This window comes from Chanodichthys erythropterus, chromosome 5 (assembly GCF_024489055.1).
Source record: "Chanodichthys erythropterus isolate Z2021 chromosome 5, ASM2448905v1, whole genome shotgun sequence".
In the NCBI taxonomy this organism is placed as follows: domain Eukaryota; kingdom Metazoa; phylum Chordata; class Actinopteri; order Cypriniformes; family Xenocyprididae; genus Chanodichthys; species Chanodichthys erythropterus.
The window spans coordinates 5,545,882-5,569,780 of record NC_090225.1 but is presented as its reverse complement, the minus strand read 5'-3'; the positions used below and the strand labels follow the sequence as shown (position 1 = coordinate 5,569,780).

Below are 23,899 nucleotides of genomic sequence, written 5' to 3'. Positions count from 1 at the left end.
TTCGAAACATACAAGCAAGTAGCCTTGTAAATAATAAAGAGGAACAACAAAACATTTCAAGCAATAAACAAAGAGTGCTTTCAGTATTAGCATATGTGAACATTTTCAAGAGCTGTGGGTGATTTTTCTCTTTCTCAGCTTTATTGTTGTTAATTAGCCTATACTGATGACATCATAGACAGCAGGAGATCTAATAAGTTGCATTACACTAATGTACAGATCTCTTTTGAAATATAAGATGTTTTTGTCCTGTCTGTTTAATTCTTTAAGACTTAACTGACTGTTTACATTATTTTCGCATCATAAAAGCATTTTGAGGTGCAAGTACATTTAAGCACTTAAACGAAGACGCACACAGCCGTTCTTCACAAAGCGCACACGGGAATTTAAATTTGAAAGCAGCCTTCTGTCAGTGAGATTCATATTTTTAATATATAAGCCCACAGCATTTCAAACAATGTTGCTGTGCCTGTAGAAATTTGATGTAATATAAGTCTCTGGTGTCCACAGAATGTGTCTGTGAAGTTTCAGATCAAAATACCCCACAGATCATTTATTATAGCTTGTCAAATTTGCCCCTATTTGGGTGTGAGCAAAAACATGGCATTTTTGTGTGTGTCCCTTTAAATGCAAATGAGCTGCTGCTCCCTGCCCCCTTTCCAGAAGAGGGCGGAGCTTTAACAGCTCACGCTTTGATTGCTCATCAACAACAAAGCTGGAGAATCTCACGCAGACAAAATGAGGATTGTCAGTAACAGTGTTCAGCCTTACATTGTTCAAACATTGTACAACTTTTAGAACGCAACTGGACGTTTCTGAATGGTTAGTAGATAAATTTATGTAGTTGGTGTGGAGTTGATTCAACTCATCGACTAGCATGTTCCCAACATGTTAATCTTTTGTGCAAATCCAGTGTTGAATTGACTCTCGTTTGTGAAGCAGTCTGGTGTAAAATTGCAACTTGGCAACAACACTCTACTACAACAACTCTTCATCTTCTCTAAAGCAGCCCAACATGGCCTCGCCCCCTTTGTTGCATGTTCTCGGGGGTGGGGTTTATGTAAATTTTAGGGTCAGTGATGTCACTAACCCAGGAAGAAGCTTGTTGTAGTCCCTACCAGCAGTTTGTAGTCCTTAAACAGAGAATTCTTTAAAAGAAAATATCTCCCTTTGCATTGAACTTTGATTGAAATTGAAATTGAAAATTTCCAGGTCCAAATGCTCTGTTAGATCTCAAAAATAGTACTACTAAAATATTAAATTATTAATCCTCCTAATGCTCTAACCTTTATCTCCATAGCAAAATCCCTGTTGGCCAGACAGTGATTTATCTTTAACATTTATCATTAAAATAAAGGTGTCCGGCTGTTGTACAATTAACAACAGAGCCCAAACTATTAAATTCAGTTGCTATTTATTTTTAGATTAACACAAAAAAAAAACCAAAAAAAAAACAAACACGTAAATTGCACATAAAGCTGGTTTTGCATTAATTATTTTCCTACTCTAATTCCTTTTTGAAATATGATCATTTACACAGTCATAACTTGTTTTCATGACAAATTTATTTAAACATAAATTAAATAATTAAGACATTACTAGCAGGTAAAGTAAATATAATGAATATATAAGCTAATATAATGCTTATATTTAGTGAAATGCTCCTCTCTAGAGTTCATTTCTCTAGTGAATGAACATGCTGTGGACACTAAATGACTTGCCTGAGGTAAATTTAACGATACGTGAGATATCATTCTCAAGCTGTTTTACTGATGTCTTTCCACGGTTGAAACACTGGTTGAGAGATTACACGCAAGCATATCTACGCATAGATTGTCTGTTCTTCTTCTTCTGCACCTTTTCCTGTTGTGGCAGTTAGCAAACAGCATTGCATTTCCACATGCGCCCCCTTCTGGATTGGCGTGTGAATCACCTGTGCCTGACTGTATTCGTCATCTGAGTGTATGCACTGAACCGTGACAGCTCGGGACGAATAAATGTACCGTTACACCCTTGTGTGCTATACATAAATAGTGTTCATAAATGCCTATTGAGATAGTATTCTCAGTTATAACAGAGTAGAGACTTGGACACAAACACGACTTAAGAAACGCTGCTATGCTGTCCAGCAAGCTTTTGGTGCTTTGTGGAAAATTATGCCCAATTCAAATTTGAATTTGAGTAATTATATTATTCATATTTCTGACATTGTATGGACAAACCATCATTATCAGACTTGCTTTGACCCTTTTATTTCCGTTCTGTGACCCACACTTTGAACACCACTGGTCTACAGGGTTATTGACAGGATTTTTTTTTTTTTTTTTTTGGCAAAATAATTCAGCAATAACTGGTGTTGGTAGCATTAGTGTTGTAGGTAAAGTGTTGGTAGTAACATTTGATTTCATGAATAATTCTCTTCTTTACTGATGTCCTTCTAATATGTTTGTCTCCCTCTGTTGCATTTTCTTTTGGGTCGCAGGCGGTTCCCAAGGTCCATCTTAAAGCAAGAATTTATGCATCAGTTCCTGATCCTTTAATGTGTCTCTGAGGAAGGCTCATTCACATAGAAAAGTGGCCCCGCTCATATTTTCACCTCAGACGTGTCCTGACAGAACACTGCAAGGTCAGGCACTCACCACAGAACACTAGTCATATGATGATGATGCACACACTGACACACTCATATAAAAATAACTTCTTTTGTTTCAATTTATGAGTCATAGACGTGGAAATGATTAGTTCAGGTATATTTAGATGCTTTTGATTGTGTAACAAGCTCACCTAAGGACCAACATACCTTCAGGGTACTTTAAGGTACTGGAAGTGAAGCACATAGAGGTTAATGTTTCACCCTGCAGTTTCTTTAATACAGCTGGACCAGTTTTGACACCAAATAAAAAAAGAAGTAACCTGAGGCACATTGTCTTGATGAAAAACTCTGTCCTTGGACTTTTGTGTAACACGATCAATCTAAAGCAGTTTAAGTGGAGGAAAGACTTTAAAATAATAATCTGTTTGGATAGGCTAAATTTAATTCAGTGCAGTACTTATATCAAATACAATTTTTAGCCATCCGTCTTTCCTTTTTGAAATTGAGTTAAGATAGAGTCAGGAAGGAATATAGATTAAATATAGCTTCAGTCCAACTTGAACAGCAATAAGTAGGTAATTAAATGCTTAGACATAACAAAACTGACGTTAAGATTTGGAATGAGGATTTTAAAGATGACACTACTAAAGACATTGTAGAACTTGACAGTGTACAGAAAATCGCACAAATACAGCCTAGGCCTTTACAAATTAAAAACATTTAAAAAAAAAACCTTAGCAAGAAAAGAGGAAATGAGTCCTTTGTATTCAGTATATTGAAAGGAAAATAATGCACTACAGTTCATTACAGACAGATGAGTGTCAGTTTCACCCTTAATTTGTTTCACTATGATATTGATGGACATGAACTCACTCAGAGGAGCAAAAACTGATTTCACAAAATTCAACATGATCCTGGCTGATCCTGGAACAACATTCCAATCAACTACTCAGATTTGAGGGACAAGTTTACAGTTTATGTCAAGTTTAGGCTTACAGCAGGGTTAGGCTACATCAGTGTTATTAACCTATCATTTCCCTCTGATTTTAAAGATAACTTATGGATAGCCTAAGGTTAAGGGTAGGGATATGGTTAGAATTTAATTTTCAGACAGGAAATGTTATTCCAGGATCAACAAAATATGTTGAACCAGGAACGTGTCGAACACGGCAAAATCAGGACGTGTGAAAATTCGAAATACTCCTGCCTGACCAATTTAGATTAACTGTATTAAGTAAAAATCAATAGAGCTTTAGCAGGCTTTGCTGTTTGCATACCTGAATCAAGGAGGTCAATAATACCAGGAGAAAACTATCAGATGGCATTCCCATTCATTTCAACGGCAGTTGCTTGCTTGGCATGTGACCACCTGGAAGTATGCAATTTCAAGTCTGCCATCCTTGCTCATGGGAACTTAGTTTTTTTTTTTACTCTGGAGAAGTAGGAAAATGACATCACAAAAACACTGATTCACCCTTCACTAGTGACTATCCTGAGCTGTGACGTCAGATGCAGCAGACAGGGACAAACATAAGTCCATTTCATGCTTTTAAGAGCCCTAAAAAAAGTCACTGCAAACACTAATAGACTACAGTTGTCAACATTTGAAGTGGATCAAAAACGTTAATCAAAGTTGTACTAAGAAGAAGGTTTTTAGGACATCTTTGATGAAAGCTTTTGATCCTCTTCAAATGTTGACTAATATATAATAGAATATTTGTGATTTATATGTTTACATGAACTGTTCACAGGTTAAAGAGCGTTCCCGCCAGATTTCAAGCACATTGATAAACCACTTGATGAGAAGAGTTTTAGTATGTTTAAAAACACAAACATTATGGAGACTAAATTTTATGAGAAGCTGGATATGTGAAATTTCAAGTTCATATCTCAAATTGACTAACAGCATTGAGCTTTAATATTTTACATTTTTTATATGCCTGTTGCTAAGCAAGCACAGTTTAAATCTATCCCATAATTGAGAATATTGCAAAATTTAGCAAAATAAAAAAATAACCTTCATGCAAAATTGAGGTGAAGTTATAGCTGTGCAAAAAAAATAAAAGGAATAAACACAAGAAGCACCAAAAGCAATAAGCTCAACAAGGAGTAGGTTCATATCTGTTTGGCAGTTGTTGTGCTACAGGGAACACTTGAGACAGAATAAGAGCTTAGATGACAGTAACACTTTTCAAGCTGTACGATTTATATTTATTTTCTTTGGAAAATATAACAAGATATTTAGAATGTAAAAACATTTGAGCAGCATTTGACAGAACATAAGAAAAGAAAAGAACATTTTCACACAGTTCCACAGACTTCCACTGAGTCACAAATACAGCCCCTGGAACCCACCATGTCAAGCGGCTTCTTGCATTTTAACATCTTTACAACAAAATGGCAGAAAACTCTCCGGTTCCCCCGGAGGTTCTGCTAAGAAGAGGATGTCCCAGGAGAACAGGAATTCTGAGCAAAACCAAACACTTCACAACACAGCACTGCCGAGGCTTTTTCCAGTAGATACTTTGCTTATTGGGGAAGACAACTTGAGTTTTTGCAGCGTTTTGAAAGGTAATTGTAATGTATCTGTAAATAGATATATTCATATATATATAGAAATATACCATTCTTTCCCACAAATATGAAATATATACAACAACTTGAACTAAATCACGTCTGCACTGTCCAAATAATGCTTTCCACAGACAAAGCATCGCAGAAGACGCGCATTATATGGTTTGGTGTTTTTCTTTTGCTTTCTTTTCATTGGGATACCACATGAAAACTCTCATGATTTAATACATCCTTTGCATCTTTTGCAGCACATATACCCAAAGACTCACAAAGTCCAACAGACACGCACACAAAACCATGCAACCCGTGAAATCCTCGGCTAGTTAAGAAGTTCAGATCATCTTCATGTTGACTCGTCTGGGCCCGCTTGTTTCTGTAAGTTCTGAGTTTGCGCCTTTCCTCTTTCGTGGGACATATTGAATGTCCACGCTTCCTCTGTGCTTCCCTTTGCCGCGGCTCCATGCAAACAACAACAAGAAGCAGAACAAAACGACGCCTAGGAAGCTGAGGCAGCCCATTGCTGTGGAGACCAGGATGGTGGTGAAGTCCAACACTACCCTGATGGTGTATTCCTCTGTGCCATTAATCAAGGAGCTGTTGTAGTCGGGGTCAAAAAGAAAGCTGCGGTTGGCGTAAAGGGCTCTGTCCCTGATTCCCGAGCTTTTAACAGCGAGCGTTACAGACAGAGTAGCGTTGCCCGCTGGGTTCGATGCCACACACACATACATGCCGCTATCTTGTGGCTCTGCCATGCGGAACTCCAGTGATCCATTGGTGTGGACCACCACTCTTCCCGTACTCTTTGTGGTAATGTGCCGCCTGTGCGGTGTCAGCCATGACACAGAGGGCGGTGGAGCCCCATCCGCACTGCAATATAGCCAAGCTCTCTGGCCTTCTTCTGCCTGTGCCGGGTAAGTTGCCATGGAGATGACCCTGGGTTTGGTGCAGATAACATAGCGAGAGATTTGATTTTGATTTTCTGCCAGGTCCCTAAGAGGCTTCCCAGCCAAGGGGGCAGGAGCACTACATTCAGGTTGAACATCCCCGTACAGCAAAGGTGGAGTCCTCTCCAGGAGCCAGCGTAGACGACAGTCGCACACTAATGGGTTCTGGCCAATCAGAAGATTCTGCAGGGCCTCGGAAGCAGGGAAAACGCTCCTCTCGAGCGTGGAGAGACGGTTGTAACAAAGGTCAAGAATACGCAGCGAGGAGGCTCCTTGAAAGGCTTGAGGTTCCACACTGAGCAGGTTAGCCTGTCGCACACGCACAACTTCCAGTCGGTCCATTCCCCGCAACCACCCTGCTGGCAGGACCCGTATACGGCTGTAAGACAGGTTGAGATGTGTTAGATACAACAGATGCGTCACAACCGGCACGGACGTCAAGTTGGTGTGGGTAATGGACAGTGTGCTGAGGTTCAGCCCCTGCAACGTGGAGGTCGGAAACCCCTCTAACAAAGGCCAGCGGTCCACTTCCAGGTGTTTTAGTCGCGGCAGACCCTTAAAGGCGTGTGGTTGAAGCTCCGCGATGCCCAGGTCCCGCAACCGCAGGCTGGTGAGGCCGTGCAGATGTGTGAGAGCATGTGTGGGCACTGTGCTCAGGTTGCAGCGCTGCAGCGTCAGAGAGCGCAGGGACGCCAGGCCACTGAACGCCCGTGGGGCAATAAACACTAGCTCATTATCACTCAGCTCTAGTACCCGCAGCCTCCGCTGCTCCTCAAAGCCGTAGTCCAGCAGAATAACAAGACGGTTTTGGCTGACATCCAGCAGAGTGAGCTCGCTGAGGCCAGCCAGCGCCCCGCGCGGCAGGAGAGTCAGCTGATTGCTGCGCAGCCGGAGGGAGCGTAGCCGCGGCTGGGCGCGAAAGCTGCCGGGTTCCACAGATGACAGCAGGTTGTTGCTGAGATCCAGCTCCTCCAGCAATAGCAGTGAGGAGAAGTTCTGTGGAGTCACAATGCGCAGCCGGTTTTTACTGAGGTCCAATGCCCTCGTCTCTATAGGGATGCCCTCAGGCACCTGCGCTAACTTCCTGCGATGGCATGACACAGAACGCGTGGGCACAGAGCACTCGCAGCGGGCAGGGCAGGCGTGGGCGGGGCACTGAAACAGGAGGAGTGGCAGGAGGGAGAGCCCCAGAGCACACAAGAACGGAGAGAACAGCATGGCCACCTACAGAGAGAAAACAGAGATAGAAAAAATTATATCAGTAAAAGATATGGCTGCATGTTTAGTCACTCAGGGTAATTTAAACATCCACATATATATATTCTATGAGACTATGGGTCATTCTACCAATTGGGTTATTCTACAAGAAAAAAATGTAAATTGTTTGACATTCTGAAGCAAATTACATTTTAGTATCTCAAGCCAAGACTGTAATCATGTATTGAACATAATTTTTTAAGGGAATAAAGTAAAAATAAATTAGAAAGATATGAAGTTCTGTAAGTCTAATTGTAGCCTATATTAAGGCGAGACACCCCAGGTGAATAGGGTAAAAAATTAACTAATAGATATCACCATACTACCCCATGTGATTGATTACATTAAAAATTGCAAACATTTTTTGTATTACAAGTTTTCTAAAATGTTATGTTTAAATATGCAAATGAGGCATTATCTAATTAAATATGCGCTAATTTGCATACATTTCAAGAACAAAAATCTGAATATTGGATGACGTTAGGTTCAAAATTCTCACTTAATTTTTTGGACATGTTACATTTTTACAGAGGGAATTTTGGATATAACTTTTAATCACTCCATAAATCAGAAAATCAACAGCCAGAAAAAAAAATATTTTCACCATTTTTTTAGGAATAAAATGTTGTATAAAATCAGGCAAATTATATATCAACAAATCCCTCTGTACAAACCTTCAGAATATAGATAGGAATAAAACTGTAAAGTTTGGTGTATATAAGTTCTGCTGAAGTGAAGTGAATTTCTGACTTCAAAAAATTTCAAAAAACTCATTTTGAGAAAACGGCCTTTAAAGATATTTACTATAATTGGAATCTATAGACACAAATAGATAAAGTGCTATAAAATAAACACTTAAAAGTGTATTTTGGATGTTTTCTTTCCACCAGTCTGAAAAAACACTTTATGAAAAGCCAAAAAGTGCAAAATCTCAAAATTTACCAAAAATGTCACCCTTAAGTAATCCATTTAAACTTGTTGCACATAATATTTTATTTCAAAATATGCACACATTTGCTCTTATTTGCATGTCTAATTTGTCAAAAATGCAAAATGAAATTGTTCTCTTACATTCAGTTATGAATGACATGGATCATGTAAATTATAGAATATTTTCAATTCAAAATGGAGAAATTTGAGGGAGAAAAAAACAATTAGGCCTAATTTGCATCACTGTATTTTACTGTGGGTTGTTGACCATATCTATCGTAAAATAGTTGTCAAATATTAAATGTTTAGCTACATATATCTTACTATGCACTCTTACACTTTAAAACCTAAAACGCCGTATTGGAAATCCCACTCGTCTTCAGTGAATGGTAAGCCCCACCTTCTTTGATCTGATTGGCCACCATTTCGACATTGACAAACACAGTTAGACTGCTGAGACAAACAAGCCTAAGAATTTAACTTTTGAAACATGTCATTCTAACAATAAATAGAGTGTGTGTAATGAAGTGCAGCAGAACAGCATCAAGAATATTAAATATTGGTGGGGACAATTTGACCATTTCAAACTATTCGGGGGGGGGGGGACTTGTCCCCCTCAATGTCTACGGTGGTTACGGCCCTATCTCAAGCTAAATTTCATATTTATTGGAATATGTTGGGATATAAGGAATAGTAAAGGAATAATTTATTGACATCCCCCTGTTGTCCAACAAAATACCCACCCCCCGTAAAGGCTATGATATTACCTGTATTTCTGCATGATAAAGCTTCTTATTTTTAAACTTTTTGTTTAAACCTAGTGACACAATCTTTTAATTATATGAAAACCTAAAATAAAAAATGTAGAGACAGAATTAAAGCAAAATTCTCTGCATATTTACCAATGTAACAAGGAGAAGAAAAACATAAACTACAAGTAACTAGATTCACCTTTTTTCTTTTTTTTTCTTTTTTTCTTTTTTTTGTAAAGGCCATTTGACTTAGTCTTTGCATGTTTGCTCACTGGATCGGTACTTTTGCCTACGTCACGTGTGACCTTTCCAACATGATTACGTAATGTGTGGCGCATCGCATAGCAGTGCAAGACAAGCATTTGTGGTTAAAAGTATATAGTTCTTTTTTTTTTTTTTTTTAGATAAGTTGGCATCAGCTATTTATTGTAACTTTTGTACATGCAGTATATATACAGTATGAGGGACACAAATAAGCCTGCATTTTGTAGAATGACCCCTATAATGCACATACATGCAGTTCAGGTTCTTTGTTTCATCCCAATTTCCCAACACCTCCTCTGTGCAAGACCTCTCCTGATTCTAGCTGATAGGAACCCTGTGGTGCATCGATCGCCTCTTTCGCTGTCTCTCATACGCACACTCACACTCACACACACACAAAACCTGCTTTCAGAAAGACATCTCCAAACATGCCATAACCATGGAAACCCCATGCTCCCTTGGCACAAGTCTTGCTTTGCCAATCGAAATCAATAATGTAGGAAAGCAAAAGGCAGGCATTCCACAGGTCTGTTAGATTTGGATCACAAATGTGTAATTTAAATCAGATATATAGACTGACTTTATATCTGTTTAAATGTTTTATGTAAAAATCACCAAATAATTAGAGCAGATTGGAGCTGTGAGACAAAGACAATAAAATAGCCATAACAATATAAAATCAGATAAAGGCAGACAAAAAGGAGATATTTTAATTGTATGTTTTTATATAATGACAATTTAACTGCTTTTTTATACTAATTCATTGACCTACTTTCCCTACTAACATGAAATGGGTTGAAATACACCCCTTATTTCAAACAATATAAAAATCAAATGAACAGTTAAAGCCTCTCACATAAGGATCACCAGCAAGGGAGCTTTTACATGTTATGAGGTATCTATCTGCATGAAAATGCATCATTTAAACCTGCATCTAAACTACAACCATTTAGTATTGTAATTAAAAATTAATGATTTCCATCGAAGAATCCAAAGCTTTGGATAATTACATCTTACAACATCCTCTGACCGTCCCAGAAGCTCTGATTATATATGCTTCTCGCTTTTAGGCTGTTTTTCAATCTTTTAAATGTCTCCTTAGACATGATGCACACTGTTTCATACCACAAGATCATGTGTTTCTTGTGAAGACATGAGAGTAGTAATTGCTCTGAAAATATAACTATCAAAGAGCATTGTTTGGGGAAAGGTTACGTGCACATACTCTCAATTAATTAGTAATAGTATAAAATCATAAAGGAATCTTTTTCCCTTTATTGCTCCAAAATGGCCCTAAAGAGAAATGGTCATAATTTTGGGCTGGAAAATGGGGCAGACAATTTTCAGTGAACTGGTAAGCCACCGCGGAGCACTCTCATAACCAATATAGCTACAGATTGACCTGCATGCACTGAATAATGGTGTCTATCTCCCTCTAATGTACTGAATAGCCCTAATTTAGACATGTGGCTTCACTATGTCAGTGATAATCAGTGTTGGGGAGTAACGGCATTACTTAATTGAATTACAAAATAAATGTAACTGTAATCCGATTACAAAGGAGGTTACATCTGAATATTTTCTCTAAAAAGCTAGAATACACTCACCTAAAGGATTATTAGGAACACCATACTAATACTGTGTTTGACCCCTTTTCGCCTTCAGAGCTTCCTTAATTCTATGTGGCATTGATTCAACAAGGTGCTGAAAGCATTCTTTAGAAATGTTGGCCCATATTGATAGCATCTTGCAGTTGATGGAGATTTGTGGATGCACATCCAGGGCACGAAGCTCCCGTTCCACCACATCCCAAAGATGCTCTATTGGGTTGAGATCTGATGACTGTGGGGGCCATTTTAGTACAGTGAACTCATTGTCATGTTCAAGAAACCAATTTGAAATGATTCGAGCTTTGTGACATGGTGCATTATCCTGCTGGAAGTAGCCATCAGAGGATGGGTACATGGTGGTCTTAAAGGGATGGACATGGTCAGAAACAATGCTCAGGTAGGCCGTGGCATTTCAACGATGCCCAATTGGCACTAAGGGGCCTAAAGTGTGCCAAGAAAACATTACACCACCACCACCAGCCTGCACAGTGGTAACAAGGCATGATGGATCCATGTTCTCATTCTGTTTACGCCAAACTCTGACTCTACCATCTGAATGTCTCAACAGAAATCGAGACTCATCAGACCAGGCAACATTTTTCCAGTCTTCAACTGTCCAATTTTGGTGAGCTCGTGCAAATTGTAGCCTCTTTTTCCTATTTGTAGTGGAGATGAGTGGTACCCGGTGGGGTCTTCTGCTGTTGTAGCCCATCCGCCTCAAGGTTGTGCGGGTTGTGGCTTCACAAATGCTTTGCTGCACACCTCGGTTGTAACGAGTGGTTATTTCAGTCAAAGTTGCTCTTCTATCAGCTTGAATCAGTCGGCCCATTCTCCTCTGACCTCTAGCATCAACAAGGCATTTTCGCCCACAGGACTGCCGCATACTGGATGCTTTTCCCTTTTCACACCATTCTTTGTAAACCCTAGAAATGGTTATGTGTGAAAATCCCAGTAACTGAGCAGATTGTGAAATACTCAGACCGGCCCGTCTGGCACCAACAACCATGCCACGCTCAAAATTGCTTAAATCACCTTTATTTCCCATTCTGACATTCAGTTTGGAGTTCAGGAGATTGTCTTGACCAGGACCACACCCCTAAATGCATTGAAGCAACTGCCATGTGATTGGTTGATTAGATAATTGCATTAATGAGAAATTGAACAGGTGTTCCTAATAACCCTTTAGACGAGTGTATGTTAGCAAAAAATATTAATTTGTTTCTTTGCCTGTTTTTGATGTGCACGATGCCTCCTGCCATTTAAAGGCCAATTAGTAAAGCGATGCTATTCTGATACTGTTAATTGGCTCTCTTGTTTGAATTTGCAGAGCACTACATCTGCCAATTACATCAATCCACATCGGCCCTGAAAGCTTTACGTTACAACCCGTTGAGAGTTGCCACCATGGCGAGTGATAAAAATGCGTTGCTGGAAATAAAAAAAAATAATAATTTCATCCAGAAATCTGTATTTAAAGGATGAGTTCACTTCGGAATTCAAATTTCCTGATAATTTACTCACCCCCATGTCATCCAAGATGTTTATGTCTTTCTTTCTTGTCGAAAAGAAATCATGGTTTTTGAAGAAAACATTCCAGGATTTTTCTCCATATAGTGGACTTCAGTGGGGATCAACGGGTTGAAGGTCCAAATGTCAGTTTCAGTGCAGCTTTAAAAGGTTCTACACAATCCCAGACGAGGAATAAGGGTCTTATCTAGAGAAACAATCTGTCATTTACTAAAAAATAAATGAAAATTTATATACTTTTTAACCGCAAATGCTCATCTTGCACTGCGATGCGATGCGCCACGCATTACGTAATAATGTTGGAAAGGTCACATTTTCTCCTACAACTTCAGAATGGTCCGACATCGTTGTTTCACCTTTTTTCTTTTTTGTAAAGGCCATTTGACTTAGTCTTTGCACGTTCGCTTTGTAGACACTGGATTTCGGCCTACATCACGTGTGACCTTTCCAACATGATTATGTAATGTGTGGCGCATTGCATAGCAGTGTAAGATGAGCATTTGTGGTTAAAAAGTATATAGTTCTTATTTTTTTTAGAAAATGACATTGTTTCACTAGATAAGACCCTTATTCCTTGTCTGGGATCATGTAGAGCTCTTTGAAGCTGCATTGAAATTGCAATTTTGACCTTCAGCCCATTGATCCCCAGTGAAGTCCACTATATGGAGAAAAATCCTGGAATGTTTTCCTCAAAAACCTTAATTTCTTTTTGACTAAAGAAAGAAAGACATGAAAATCTTGAATAATATAGGGGTGAGTAAATTATCAAGAAATTTGAATTCTGAAGTGAACTAATCCTTTAAACTCAGAACGATCAAGTAAAAAGAGGTGCTAAAGTCTGATTTTGTGGTGGCTGTGCTTTAAAATTAAATTATATATATATATATATATATATATATATATATATATATATATATATATATATCTTAATTCAAAATCAATATAGGCTAATCAGTGTTGAGTACTACTGTAAGGTTAACCCTGCATGTTTTAAATGTTTGAAAAAGATTAACAGTTGAAAACATTCATTAGAAATTTAGAATGAAATGTAATCAGTGACATTACTTTAATAAAATAATTGAAGTTACACTACTTATTACATTTTAAATAGGGTAACTTGTAATCTGTAACCTATTAGGTACATTTCCAAAGTAATGTTCCCAACACTGATCATAATTTACAGCATTTTTCTTTTTATATTATTTGTATAAGCCTAATGCAAATCACATTTTTTAAAAAATGTACCAAATGCTTATAGATAGCATACAATAATTTGTTGAAATCACCAAGACAGAGTTCGAGGTGCAAATTCCTTAAAAATCTATTTCACCTCGCACTGGCCTAAATGATTCAAACGAGCACAGGTCATCTCATTCAAGCACTCATATGATTAGCAAGAGCAAGACTAGGCTTTCCTTTCAAATCAATATCAATACATGCCACGAAGTCTGCCGCATTCGCACTGCCTTTAAAAGCATGTGGCTGCAAATGTCCTTGCTTGTACAAGAGCAGCATTTCTCAACCTTGACGGCGCTCAGTTTCATTCACAACTCCATCAGGTTTGTCGCGACGCAACACGTCAAACGTTCGCCTGCCAGCGTGAGTGTCAGAATGAAGACAGAGGACACGTCTGGGTGGAACATCAGGGGGCAGCGCTAAGCCTGTGGTTCGTTATGGGGAGCAGCTCGCTGACAGGAGAAGTTTATTAAGTTTTAATGAGTTAATAATTCAATTCATCCCAGCCGATCTGATGACAGTATCAGCAGCAGGGGAGAGCATGAGCGTGATGTAATTCTTGCTAAAGGTGTCTGGATTAGAAACGCATTTCTAAGGCAAAGTGTATCAGTAAATCATTACAAAGTAATCTTTTTGGGAATAGAGATAAGCCATTATATGAGAGTATATGTTGTCACACAGTGGGGAGCAGCTTTTGGTAGAACAAATACTCTTCTCAGTCTTTTACAAAATCTTTATCTCACAGTCACAATCTGTCGCTCTCTCTCTGCCACACACATACAGGAGCACAGATTTACCACTCAGAAATACGCTGAATGAACCTCACTTGCACATAGTGCTCGAATGGGGATTTTTAAAGGTGAGGGAACCCTGAAATCTGCTGGCGATTTTAAAACTAAAACAGCACCCTTTTAAACCATTCAATAAAACAGAAAGTGGTGGTAGTGTATAAAAAAGAACAATAAAGAAGGAATGCATTAATAATAGTAACCTATATCAATAAAAAATTATATAATGCTCAATGAAGATAATACATAAATACTGTCTCCTTCAGCTTTCTGAAAACTGGATGGAAACCATGATATTCACAACAGTTCTTTTTTATTGTATTGGCCGCCATTATGCTTCTCTTCAGGTTTATACATCAAAGGGGTTGTTTACACATCACCATTTTCAACTAAAAAGGGAACACTTTTTATTCACTTTGGCCGTCCATTTACACGACAACAGCGTCTTGTTGTTTTCAAAAACTTCAAAGTCCAAGTTTTTGAAAACGATACCGTTATCATCTCTGTGTAAACTACAAAAACATGGATCTGTGAAAACGGTGACTGCAGCATGCGTATTACGTGTTTAGTATATGCACGTTTGGTTTGAGTGCTCTGTAAAAGAATGCGTATATGCGCAGACAAGTAGTCTTTCTTTACAAAGTGACATTGCCAACTGACCTGGCATGCATAATACAGCGTTTTTAGTCGTTTTCACGGATCCGTGTAAAGGGGGATCGTTTTGACAGCGTTGTCATCTGCAGTATTGGGGAAAATTGATTTTAAGGGTGCGTTCACACTTGTAGTTCGGGTTGTTTGGTTCATTTGGTCCAATCCAAAGAAGAAAAAAAAACATTTAGTCCTGGTCCGGTTAGCGTTCGGATTGGCAATTTTATCACCGAACCAAAAGATACCGAACCTAAAGGCACAGGGATACATTCACAACGTGATTGGTCGGATTTTATGACGTATTGCCTATTTTGAGAAGGAACTTACCGAACATCCAAAACAATGCTGTGTGCTGAGATAAATGCACTCGTTGTGTGTGTGCATAGCCTGCATGTGATGGTATTTTGGCCAGCTGGGAACTTGTGAAGAGCTTATAAAATGTGTAAAGTAGTCAAAACACTGGCGGGAATCCATCCGTCACACACGCAAACGATCTGCTGCGTGGAGACACGTGTCTAATGCCTGTGATGGGCAAACTCACGACTATGATGAGAAAAACCGACATGCGTGAGAATTCTGTCCTTTTTAGGGTCATGTCTTGCTGTTTTTGGTTCTGTTACATGTCTTTGGTCCATAGACCATAGATCATATATCATTTGAACTGCACCAGAGTTCGTTTGGAAGCGGACCGAGACCCATCTTTTCAGCGGTCTCAGTCCACTTGTTTGGTGCGCACCAGGGTTCGGATGGCAGCGTTCACATATGTTCAAATGAACCGCACTAACAGAGCAATCGTACCAGGGTTCGTTTTAATCGAACCAAACATGACAAGTGTGAACGCCCCCTAAAAGTAATGCATTGCAATATTGCATTACTCCCTAAAAAAAGTAACTAATTGCATTACTTATTTACTTTCATGAAAAGTAATGTTACATTACTTTTGCGTTACTTTTTCTCACCTGGGCTGGGCTTGCTTATTTGTTTTTTTAATAACAACAAAAAAGTTCTATTTTTGGCAAATGTTAAGGCCAATTCACACCAAAAGTGAAATGAATAAGCCTCAGGCTGAGGGAAATGTATATTTACTCTTGTATACCCTACACTCTTATAAGTCATTTTTGCTTATTATTATGGTTGAATTAGATCACTGAAGGCCAGCAGCAAAGACATTGGTTAATAAAGTGAGATTAAATACATAAAAGTATATTTGTGTAATTTAATATAGTTAATTAGGTTTGCATAAAATTCTGGAATTGCATTTCACTTTTTTTATTCATTTTGAGGAGTACTGAATGTTTTCATAAGTGAGATGAGTAAATGCATGCTCACATTTAGTCTAGAACTACAATAACCTTCATGTTCAAACAGAGCACACAACACCTCTGTGCTTTATTTCTGTCAACATGACAGGAGAGCTGTCAGTCAGTAAATGTGAAAAAGTAACATTTTGTTGAAAAGTAATGTGTTACTTTACTAGTTACTTGAAAAAGTAATCTGATTACGTAACTCAAGTTACTTCTAATGCGTTACCCCCAACACTGGTCATCTATACAAAGAAAAAAAGTTTTTTTTTTCTTTCTTTTACGTCGTTGTCGTGTAAATGTACTCTAATGATGCATAGAAAAAATATAGTGTCAACTTAATGTAAATGTTTACTAGATCCAATATATTTTGGGCTAGAGAATATACCGTGTCTGCTATGGGTCCACAAGGTTAAAAGTTTGTTTTTGCCAGTAAACTTGCTCAATGCAATGCAGATAAAATGTGTTGACTGAACTGAAACCTAAAAGGAAAGTATTGACAAACTGACAAAATATATATTTTCTTTTTTCTTTTTTTGAATCAAAGATACCAGAACGTTCAGTTTAACAGCTGCTTACCATCCATACAGACAACAAACAGACATCACTAGTAAAACTCCTTGATTTTTGCTGTGAGCATGCGGGTATCAAAAACCTTCTGCGTCCTCTTCCAGTGTACCAAAGTAAAGATCAGAGCGTTTCCTCAAACGTTGCAGGTGAGCTGTGGAAAACAATCCGGCCGTGTCTCCTCATTGCTCTACATCAATGTCTGTCTCGCTTTCAGAGACCGAGATTGTGAAGCCTGTGGTTTCTCTTACTTTGAGGACATTCTGCAGATTAACTTGGTCTAATTTTAGTTTATCTAATTTTAGTCTCATCCATTTTTCATTGAGTGAAACCACCACAGCCACTGAGAGCGCAGTGTCCCATCTCCCACATGCGCGTATGTGTCTGAGTTGACTGAGACTGAAGGGAAAAAGGGAAAGTTTGTTGGAGAGTATGTTTGTGAAGCATCGAAAGCATACATATGTACATCAGCATGTATACGCGGGAACGTGTGGTGGAGAGCGTGTGCGTGCTGACCTTGATCCTTCGGGGTCTTTGGATCTCATGTTTAATTCAGCACTACAGCACGAGCTTGAACTACATTTGGTGATCATTTCATACAGAGGTGTCTAAATGTAGGTGCCACGGGCTGTGTGCGTTCGCCGCGTGTCACTTTCAGACAGCGTGCTGTAGTATCTCTGCGATGCTCTGATCCAGCCCAGTGGAGCTCTATTGACTCCAGCTATTGATCTCTGCGTTATTACACATTCGCTTCTTCAAACGTCTCTCACATTGCACAAGACTGAAACCCCGTGTAGCTCCGCACCCATGGCAACCGAGCTGTCAATCAAGTCCTTATCTTTGAATGTTTCATATCCCTGGAGCTCAGGTGAGAATCCACTGAATACTTTAATAATACCCAAATGATTTTGCCGGAGTGTGTAGCTTCACTGAGTTTCTGTGCCATTAGGATGGCTGTTTCCCCTACAAGAAGGAAGTGGGGGGAATACAGTATTTCCTGCATGTTTGCATGCTGTCAGCTATCCTTATTGGTATAAATGTGTATGTTTATGTGTGCGCTCGTGTTTGTGAGGCTATCTCGCTGTCAGGGCTGATGCAGTGTGTTTTTGTTTAACGGACATTCAGTACACAATCAGTAGGGTGTCTGGGCTCAGCTGCTGATGCCTTAATTTATGGTGCATTTGTCAAGCCTGTCAGCTTGTTCTTCAAATGACAGGACTTTTAAGATATTAATAAGGTTGAAGTGCAAGCTCGCAAATGTTTATACACACAAAGCTCATTCATAGCTCTATATTTACTCCGTATTCGTTGTTTTGAGAAAAATGGCCCTGGATAGTTGGTCGATTAGAAGAAGTGTTACTTATATATAATAACACACAGACAGACACACACACACACACTTCTGGGCAGCCCAAAATGACTAAACGCTAAGCTTTTGATTGTCTTAACCACAAATCATTGGTCAGGAAATTAGCTAAATTTAAGCAGATGCTCTACTTAAAACACCATTGCTGTCTCAGAAAAACATCAAAGACAGATTGAAGTTTTTGGCAGTTTTTGATTCAGCAGAGTTGTGTGGAGTGAATCACAATGAAACACGAGTTGCATGGTGATGCTCCAGAGTGGTGTCTTCAGAAATCTGGTGAGAAATATATTAATAAATGCATCTCTACCACAGTGAAGCATGGAGGAAGAGGTGTCATTGTGTGGGGAATCTTTTTAGCTGGGAAAAGTCATTTAAAGCTTTGGTGGACAGGAGAATATTGCAGAATGGCTTGCTGCCCACAAATGAAAAGTTGTTATCTAAAGAGGAATGATGTTATTCTTCAACAAGACAATGCTCCTGCCTGAATTTTGTGAATTTTTTGGCCTGGTCAGAGTCCAGACTTCAACCCTATTGTGAATACTTGGCCTCACATTAAACTCAAACTAACTGGGAGACATTTTTCAACTACTCATGAATGGGTTGAAGCCCTTAACATTGAGAGGAACAACACTGACTCTTCTTCCTGTAAAAAGCTGTCTGCAAGTTTACCAACACAGCTTTAAACATTTAAAGTAAACAAAGGCGAAAGCTATTCATGCTAAGTTACTTTATCTACAGTATTTCTGCAATTCTTGCTAATTTCCTGAACAGTGATTTGTAATTAAAATGGTTAAGACTATCAAAAGACCACTAAATATTTTGCCACTTTGGGCTGGTCCAATTTTTTGTTTTGTTTTGTTTTTTTGCCCAAGAGTGTATATGCAATCATATATATATTACTAGTGCGGTCAAATCCATTAATCGCGATTAATAGCATCTAACATAAAAGTTTGTTTACATAATATGTGTGTGTGTGAAATATATATATATATTATACTGTATATGGGTCATTAGCATAAGGTTTTTAAAAGTGTAAAAAAGCATAATGGAGATTTAGTTAATTTTGAAGTTTTATTAAGTGTTTACAATGAAATTATGTGGGTTTTATAATCAGTTAACACCGCTTTTGTCATTTTTTACAAGATGGACAAAATTTGTCACCAAAAAGTCATTTGTTTAACCAAAATTTTAGTTTTACCGAATGATGATATTTTCAAACAATGCTAACAGGCTGATATCTAGCTAGCTAAAAAAATGACAATCAAACATTTTATATTTAGTACAAGTTTTTAAAATATTACAACATTTTACATGTTTTATAGCGGCTGTACCGAATGACCTGATGTTTCGGGACATGCGTATGAGCAAGTGAAAACATGAATTTTTCAAATAGTTTAAAGAGAGTTAGTTGCTTTTCTTCATGGCCATGTGGTCCTCTGCAGGTGTCTGAATGATGTCACATCCTGTCACATGATACTGACCGCATGACTTGATCCAAAATGGTCCCTTTATATTGGTTACTCCAAATGACGTTAATGAAATTCATTTTTCCAGACATTCTTTCTCATAACAAAGCAATGACTTCTACACATAATTTTAATACCATTTTGCACTATGCTAATGTTATAAAATCATGCCAGAATAAAAATATATATTTAATATATATTATTTATTAAGATATTTTAATCATAAATGAAATGGCTGTATTGGCCTTTGGACGGTTAAACGAAATGACCTTTTGACACTTCCAAATCTTTAAAATACATTTATATGTAGCAAAATATAATTAAAACCTTCTGGATTCAATAAAAGAGATCTAGTTATACTGCCTTACATACTTTGGATGTCATATCTCTGTTTTTTTATTATTATTAAGGCCTTTGGACAAAAAAATGACCCGTCACATCATATATATATATATGTGTGTGTGTATATATATATATATATATATATATATATATATATATATATATATACATATATATATACATATACATACACACACATATATATAATAAATATTTTAACAATGTGTGTGTTATATATCCACACACACACACCAACATTATATATATATATATATATATATATATACACACACACACACACACACACATATATATGATGTGACGGGTCATTTTTTTGTCCAAAGGCCTTAATAATAATAAAAATCTACATATATACATTATATATATAATATATATATATTTATATTTTTATTATTATTAAATGTATTAATGTATTAAATAATGTTTTTATTATTATTAAATTATACATCATATATTATATATATACATACATACATACAAACATACACACACATTATGTAAACACAAACTTTTATGTTAGATGTGATTAATCAATTTGACAGCGCTATACACCATATAATAATCATTTAAAATAATATAATTTAAATAATTATGACATTATTACATCTAATTAAATGATTATTAACTATTATATTAAATATATTGTATTACCACATTATATCCTGTATTAACATTATATGGCTATTGGTCAGCCTGCTTTCAAGATATTTCTAAAATCCTGGTCAACAAATAAATCTTAAAAAGTACAAATGTAGCATGTCATCTTGCAATTAATATCAAACAAGAATTTAAAAATTATTTTTAAAAAGGTTTAGATGGTCCACAGCATCAAACTGCTATGATACATCATGTCAAACGGCGAAATACATCTTCATCATAAAGGCTTGTTTCCAACTATAGGAATCTATGGCACAAATATTCAATCCAATTTTCAATTCTTTGCAATTCTTTAACTGCTTGCAATCTCTAAACTATCAGAAAATAAAAATACAATTTAAATCTTGAAGAGAGAAACTCAAAATGCATTCAGAGAGAACAGATAATATGTAAGGGAAGACAAAATAGTTGAAGATACAGTTGAAAGAAAAAAAAAAGAATCCAAAGATATAAGAACAGGAGCTGGTGAGAAGAGATAATTTGGAAAGAGGAACATGTTGCAATGCATGGGAGAAAAACAACGAGTCAAAGAAATCAGGCATACTGATTCATCTTTCCACCTGCGCGCCTGGGTAATAACATTAATGTGTGTGCAGTCACGTTTATTTGGCCAACAGGTTTCCTCCTCCCTTTGGCATTTGTCTGTGTGTGCGCTCATCAACGGCATACTGTGTACTAGGAGCATCATTTATGCTTTCTTGTTGATTTCTTCTCTGCATACACAATATTCTGCATGTACACAATCACACACACATGAAAAGGAAAGGGATGCGAGAGACGGAGAAAGGCGAGATTTGATGAGCCGACTGCCTCCAGACATTGCTTCTGCAATGCTAATTAACCCTGCAGGCAAAATCCACCACCAAGACACTAACCCTTAGCACCATTAACAAACACCCTCCCACACACACAGGACCTCAGTGCTAACCGTGTATGAAAGTTTACTTAGCTGCTGCCGAATTATTTCCTTTTGCATTTATTTACTTTTATAATTCTCCTTCAAAATAAAGGTGATCTAATCACTTAATAATTAAGCTTGATAATTATTTTCAAGCATGAATTTACACTTCATGCAGAAAATGTGTGGTGCTTTCCCATGCAAAAATCACTGTGATATTCTAAATATGGCTCGGGTTCCTAATTTATGGTGTTTGTTTATGGGATTGTTCACAAAAATCATAAATCTTGTTAATTTACAGCACACCTCTCCACTAGAAGTCGCACAATATGCGGTAGGCTATTATTCTTATCCATAGCACAAATAAATGTTTAATATTTTAGGAGTTAGCCAGGTATAAAAAACAGCTTTGTGCATTTTTGTAAATTTGATTTGAATTAGCCACACCCCACAGGAAGTTGAATTAGAATTTGAACTGGAATTTCATGATAATCAACAAGTTTTTTTCTTGGTCTATCTTGGTCAAAAAAAAAAAAAAAAAAGGTAATATAAATAAATATGTATATGTAAATTAAGTACAGATTTTAAACAATGCTGTCAAGCCAAGTTTTGTACTGATATACTTTCCTTTTTGGTAAAAAAAAGTATACTTATTGGGGTTATATTTTCTCAGAATTTCAATTCATTTTCACTCTGCTTTAAAGAATTATCAGAAAATGCAATGTAAATCTTAAAGAGGGAAACTCAAAACACCCTTACAAATGTTATGTAAGGGAAAAGAAAATAGTTGAAGATACAACAGAATAAAATTCAAAGAACAGGAGTTAGTGAGAAGAAGTGATTTAGAAAGAGTGGTTGTACAAAATTGTGAATTTTGAAATGAATGGGCCACACCCCATGGGAAGACGAATTGAAATTTGAACTAGAAGTATACAGGAAATTTAATGAATTACAATTCATTCATGTTTTATGGTCCAAAAATTGGCAATATGAATAAGTATATATAAATTAAGTACAGATTTCTATAGGTGACTCAGATTTGTTTTGACAAACTTTATTTTATATATACACTTGGAGGTATATTTTCTTTCTATTTCAGTTCTTTATAATTCTACTTCATTCAGTTCTAATGCAGTGTTCTAATCCTATGCAATTCCAATTTAAATCTAATTCAGGAACTACCAATTCACCCTTTGCTGGGAGTTTGATTGACAGGCGATCTGACCAATCATGATGCTGAATCCGTCATTTTGTTCGACAAACAAACCAGACAGGAGAGTTAAAGGTACAATTTGTGATATTTTTTTCCGCTAGAGTTCGCTAGAAGCCTATTCAAAACAAAGGCGTAGTTTGATGACGCCAAGTTTTAGAGCGGAAACTTGGGACATGTGGTCTCCATCTCAATGGACGGTGCAAACGAATAGGGATTGGAGTCTGGAAGAACTCATGTTCGTGGATGCGATTATTAACGTTACTGTAGTATGAAGCAGAGCAGGACCGAGTGTTGTGGGAGCTGAATGAAGAGCTGGAGCGATTGATCAACACACGCCTCACGAGCAGCGGGACTTTTATTATGACACAGTCGCCGGCGCCGCTTCTGCTTTTCCGGTCATGAGTTTACGGGAGCTGTCCTTGTCGACAGAACCAGCAGCAGATGGTAAACAGTAATTATGTTCCATAAATAAGTAACACAATACACCATAAAACGTGCAAGAAGTAAATAAGGAACTGCTTGAAGCAAGCTAGTGGTTTGCTGGACGCTAGACACTACTTCCGCATTTGTCCACGGCACTGTTGTCATGTGGTTTCTACGTCAGTAAAGGCGGTAACAAAGGTAACTGACGTCATTGACAGTCGACTGCACTGCCCCGTGTCACTGTTTAGAATGGGGATTTTCTCATGATTTACAAGTAGTTGAAAGCATTAGAGATAATGTTAGTTATCAGCTGGACAAAATATATAACACTAGCCTAGTGGTTTTTGGATATTTTACTGCAAAAATTTTACATATTGTACCTTTAATAGATTAACGTCGGTGGACTTAAACTTCAAATGGTGTGTATTGATGTCTTTCTGTGGTCGAAACAACAGTACCTTTAATGTTAATTCATGTTTATTACTAGGAAGAGATGATCGGTTCACGTGCCTCTTGAGATGC

At 37.5% G+C, this 23,899-nt stretch overlaps 1 protein-coding gene across 1 annotated transcript in view; it reads right to left on the bottom strand.

The window, feature by feature from the left end:
• Positions 1 to 4,802: 4,802 nt before the first annotated feature.
• The window catches only part of lingo2b (leucine rich repeat and Ig domain containing 2b), a 40,504-nt gene continuing 21,407 nt past the window's right edge, over positions 4,803 to 23,899 (bottom strand). The window contains exon 2 of the mRNA XM_067385764.1: positions 4,803 to 7,335. Within this exon, the coding sequence (XP_067241865.1) occupies positions 5,500 to 7,329 (1,830 nt within the window). The 5' untranslated portion in view covers positions 7,330 to 7,335 and the 3' untranslated portion in view covers positions 4,803 to 5,499. The remainder of the gene's footprint in view (positions 7,336 to 23,899) is intronic.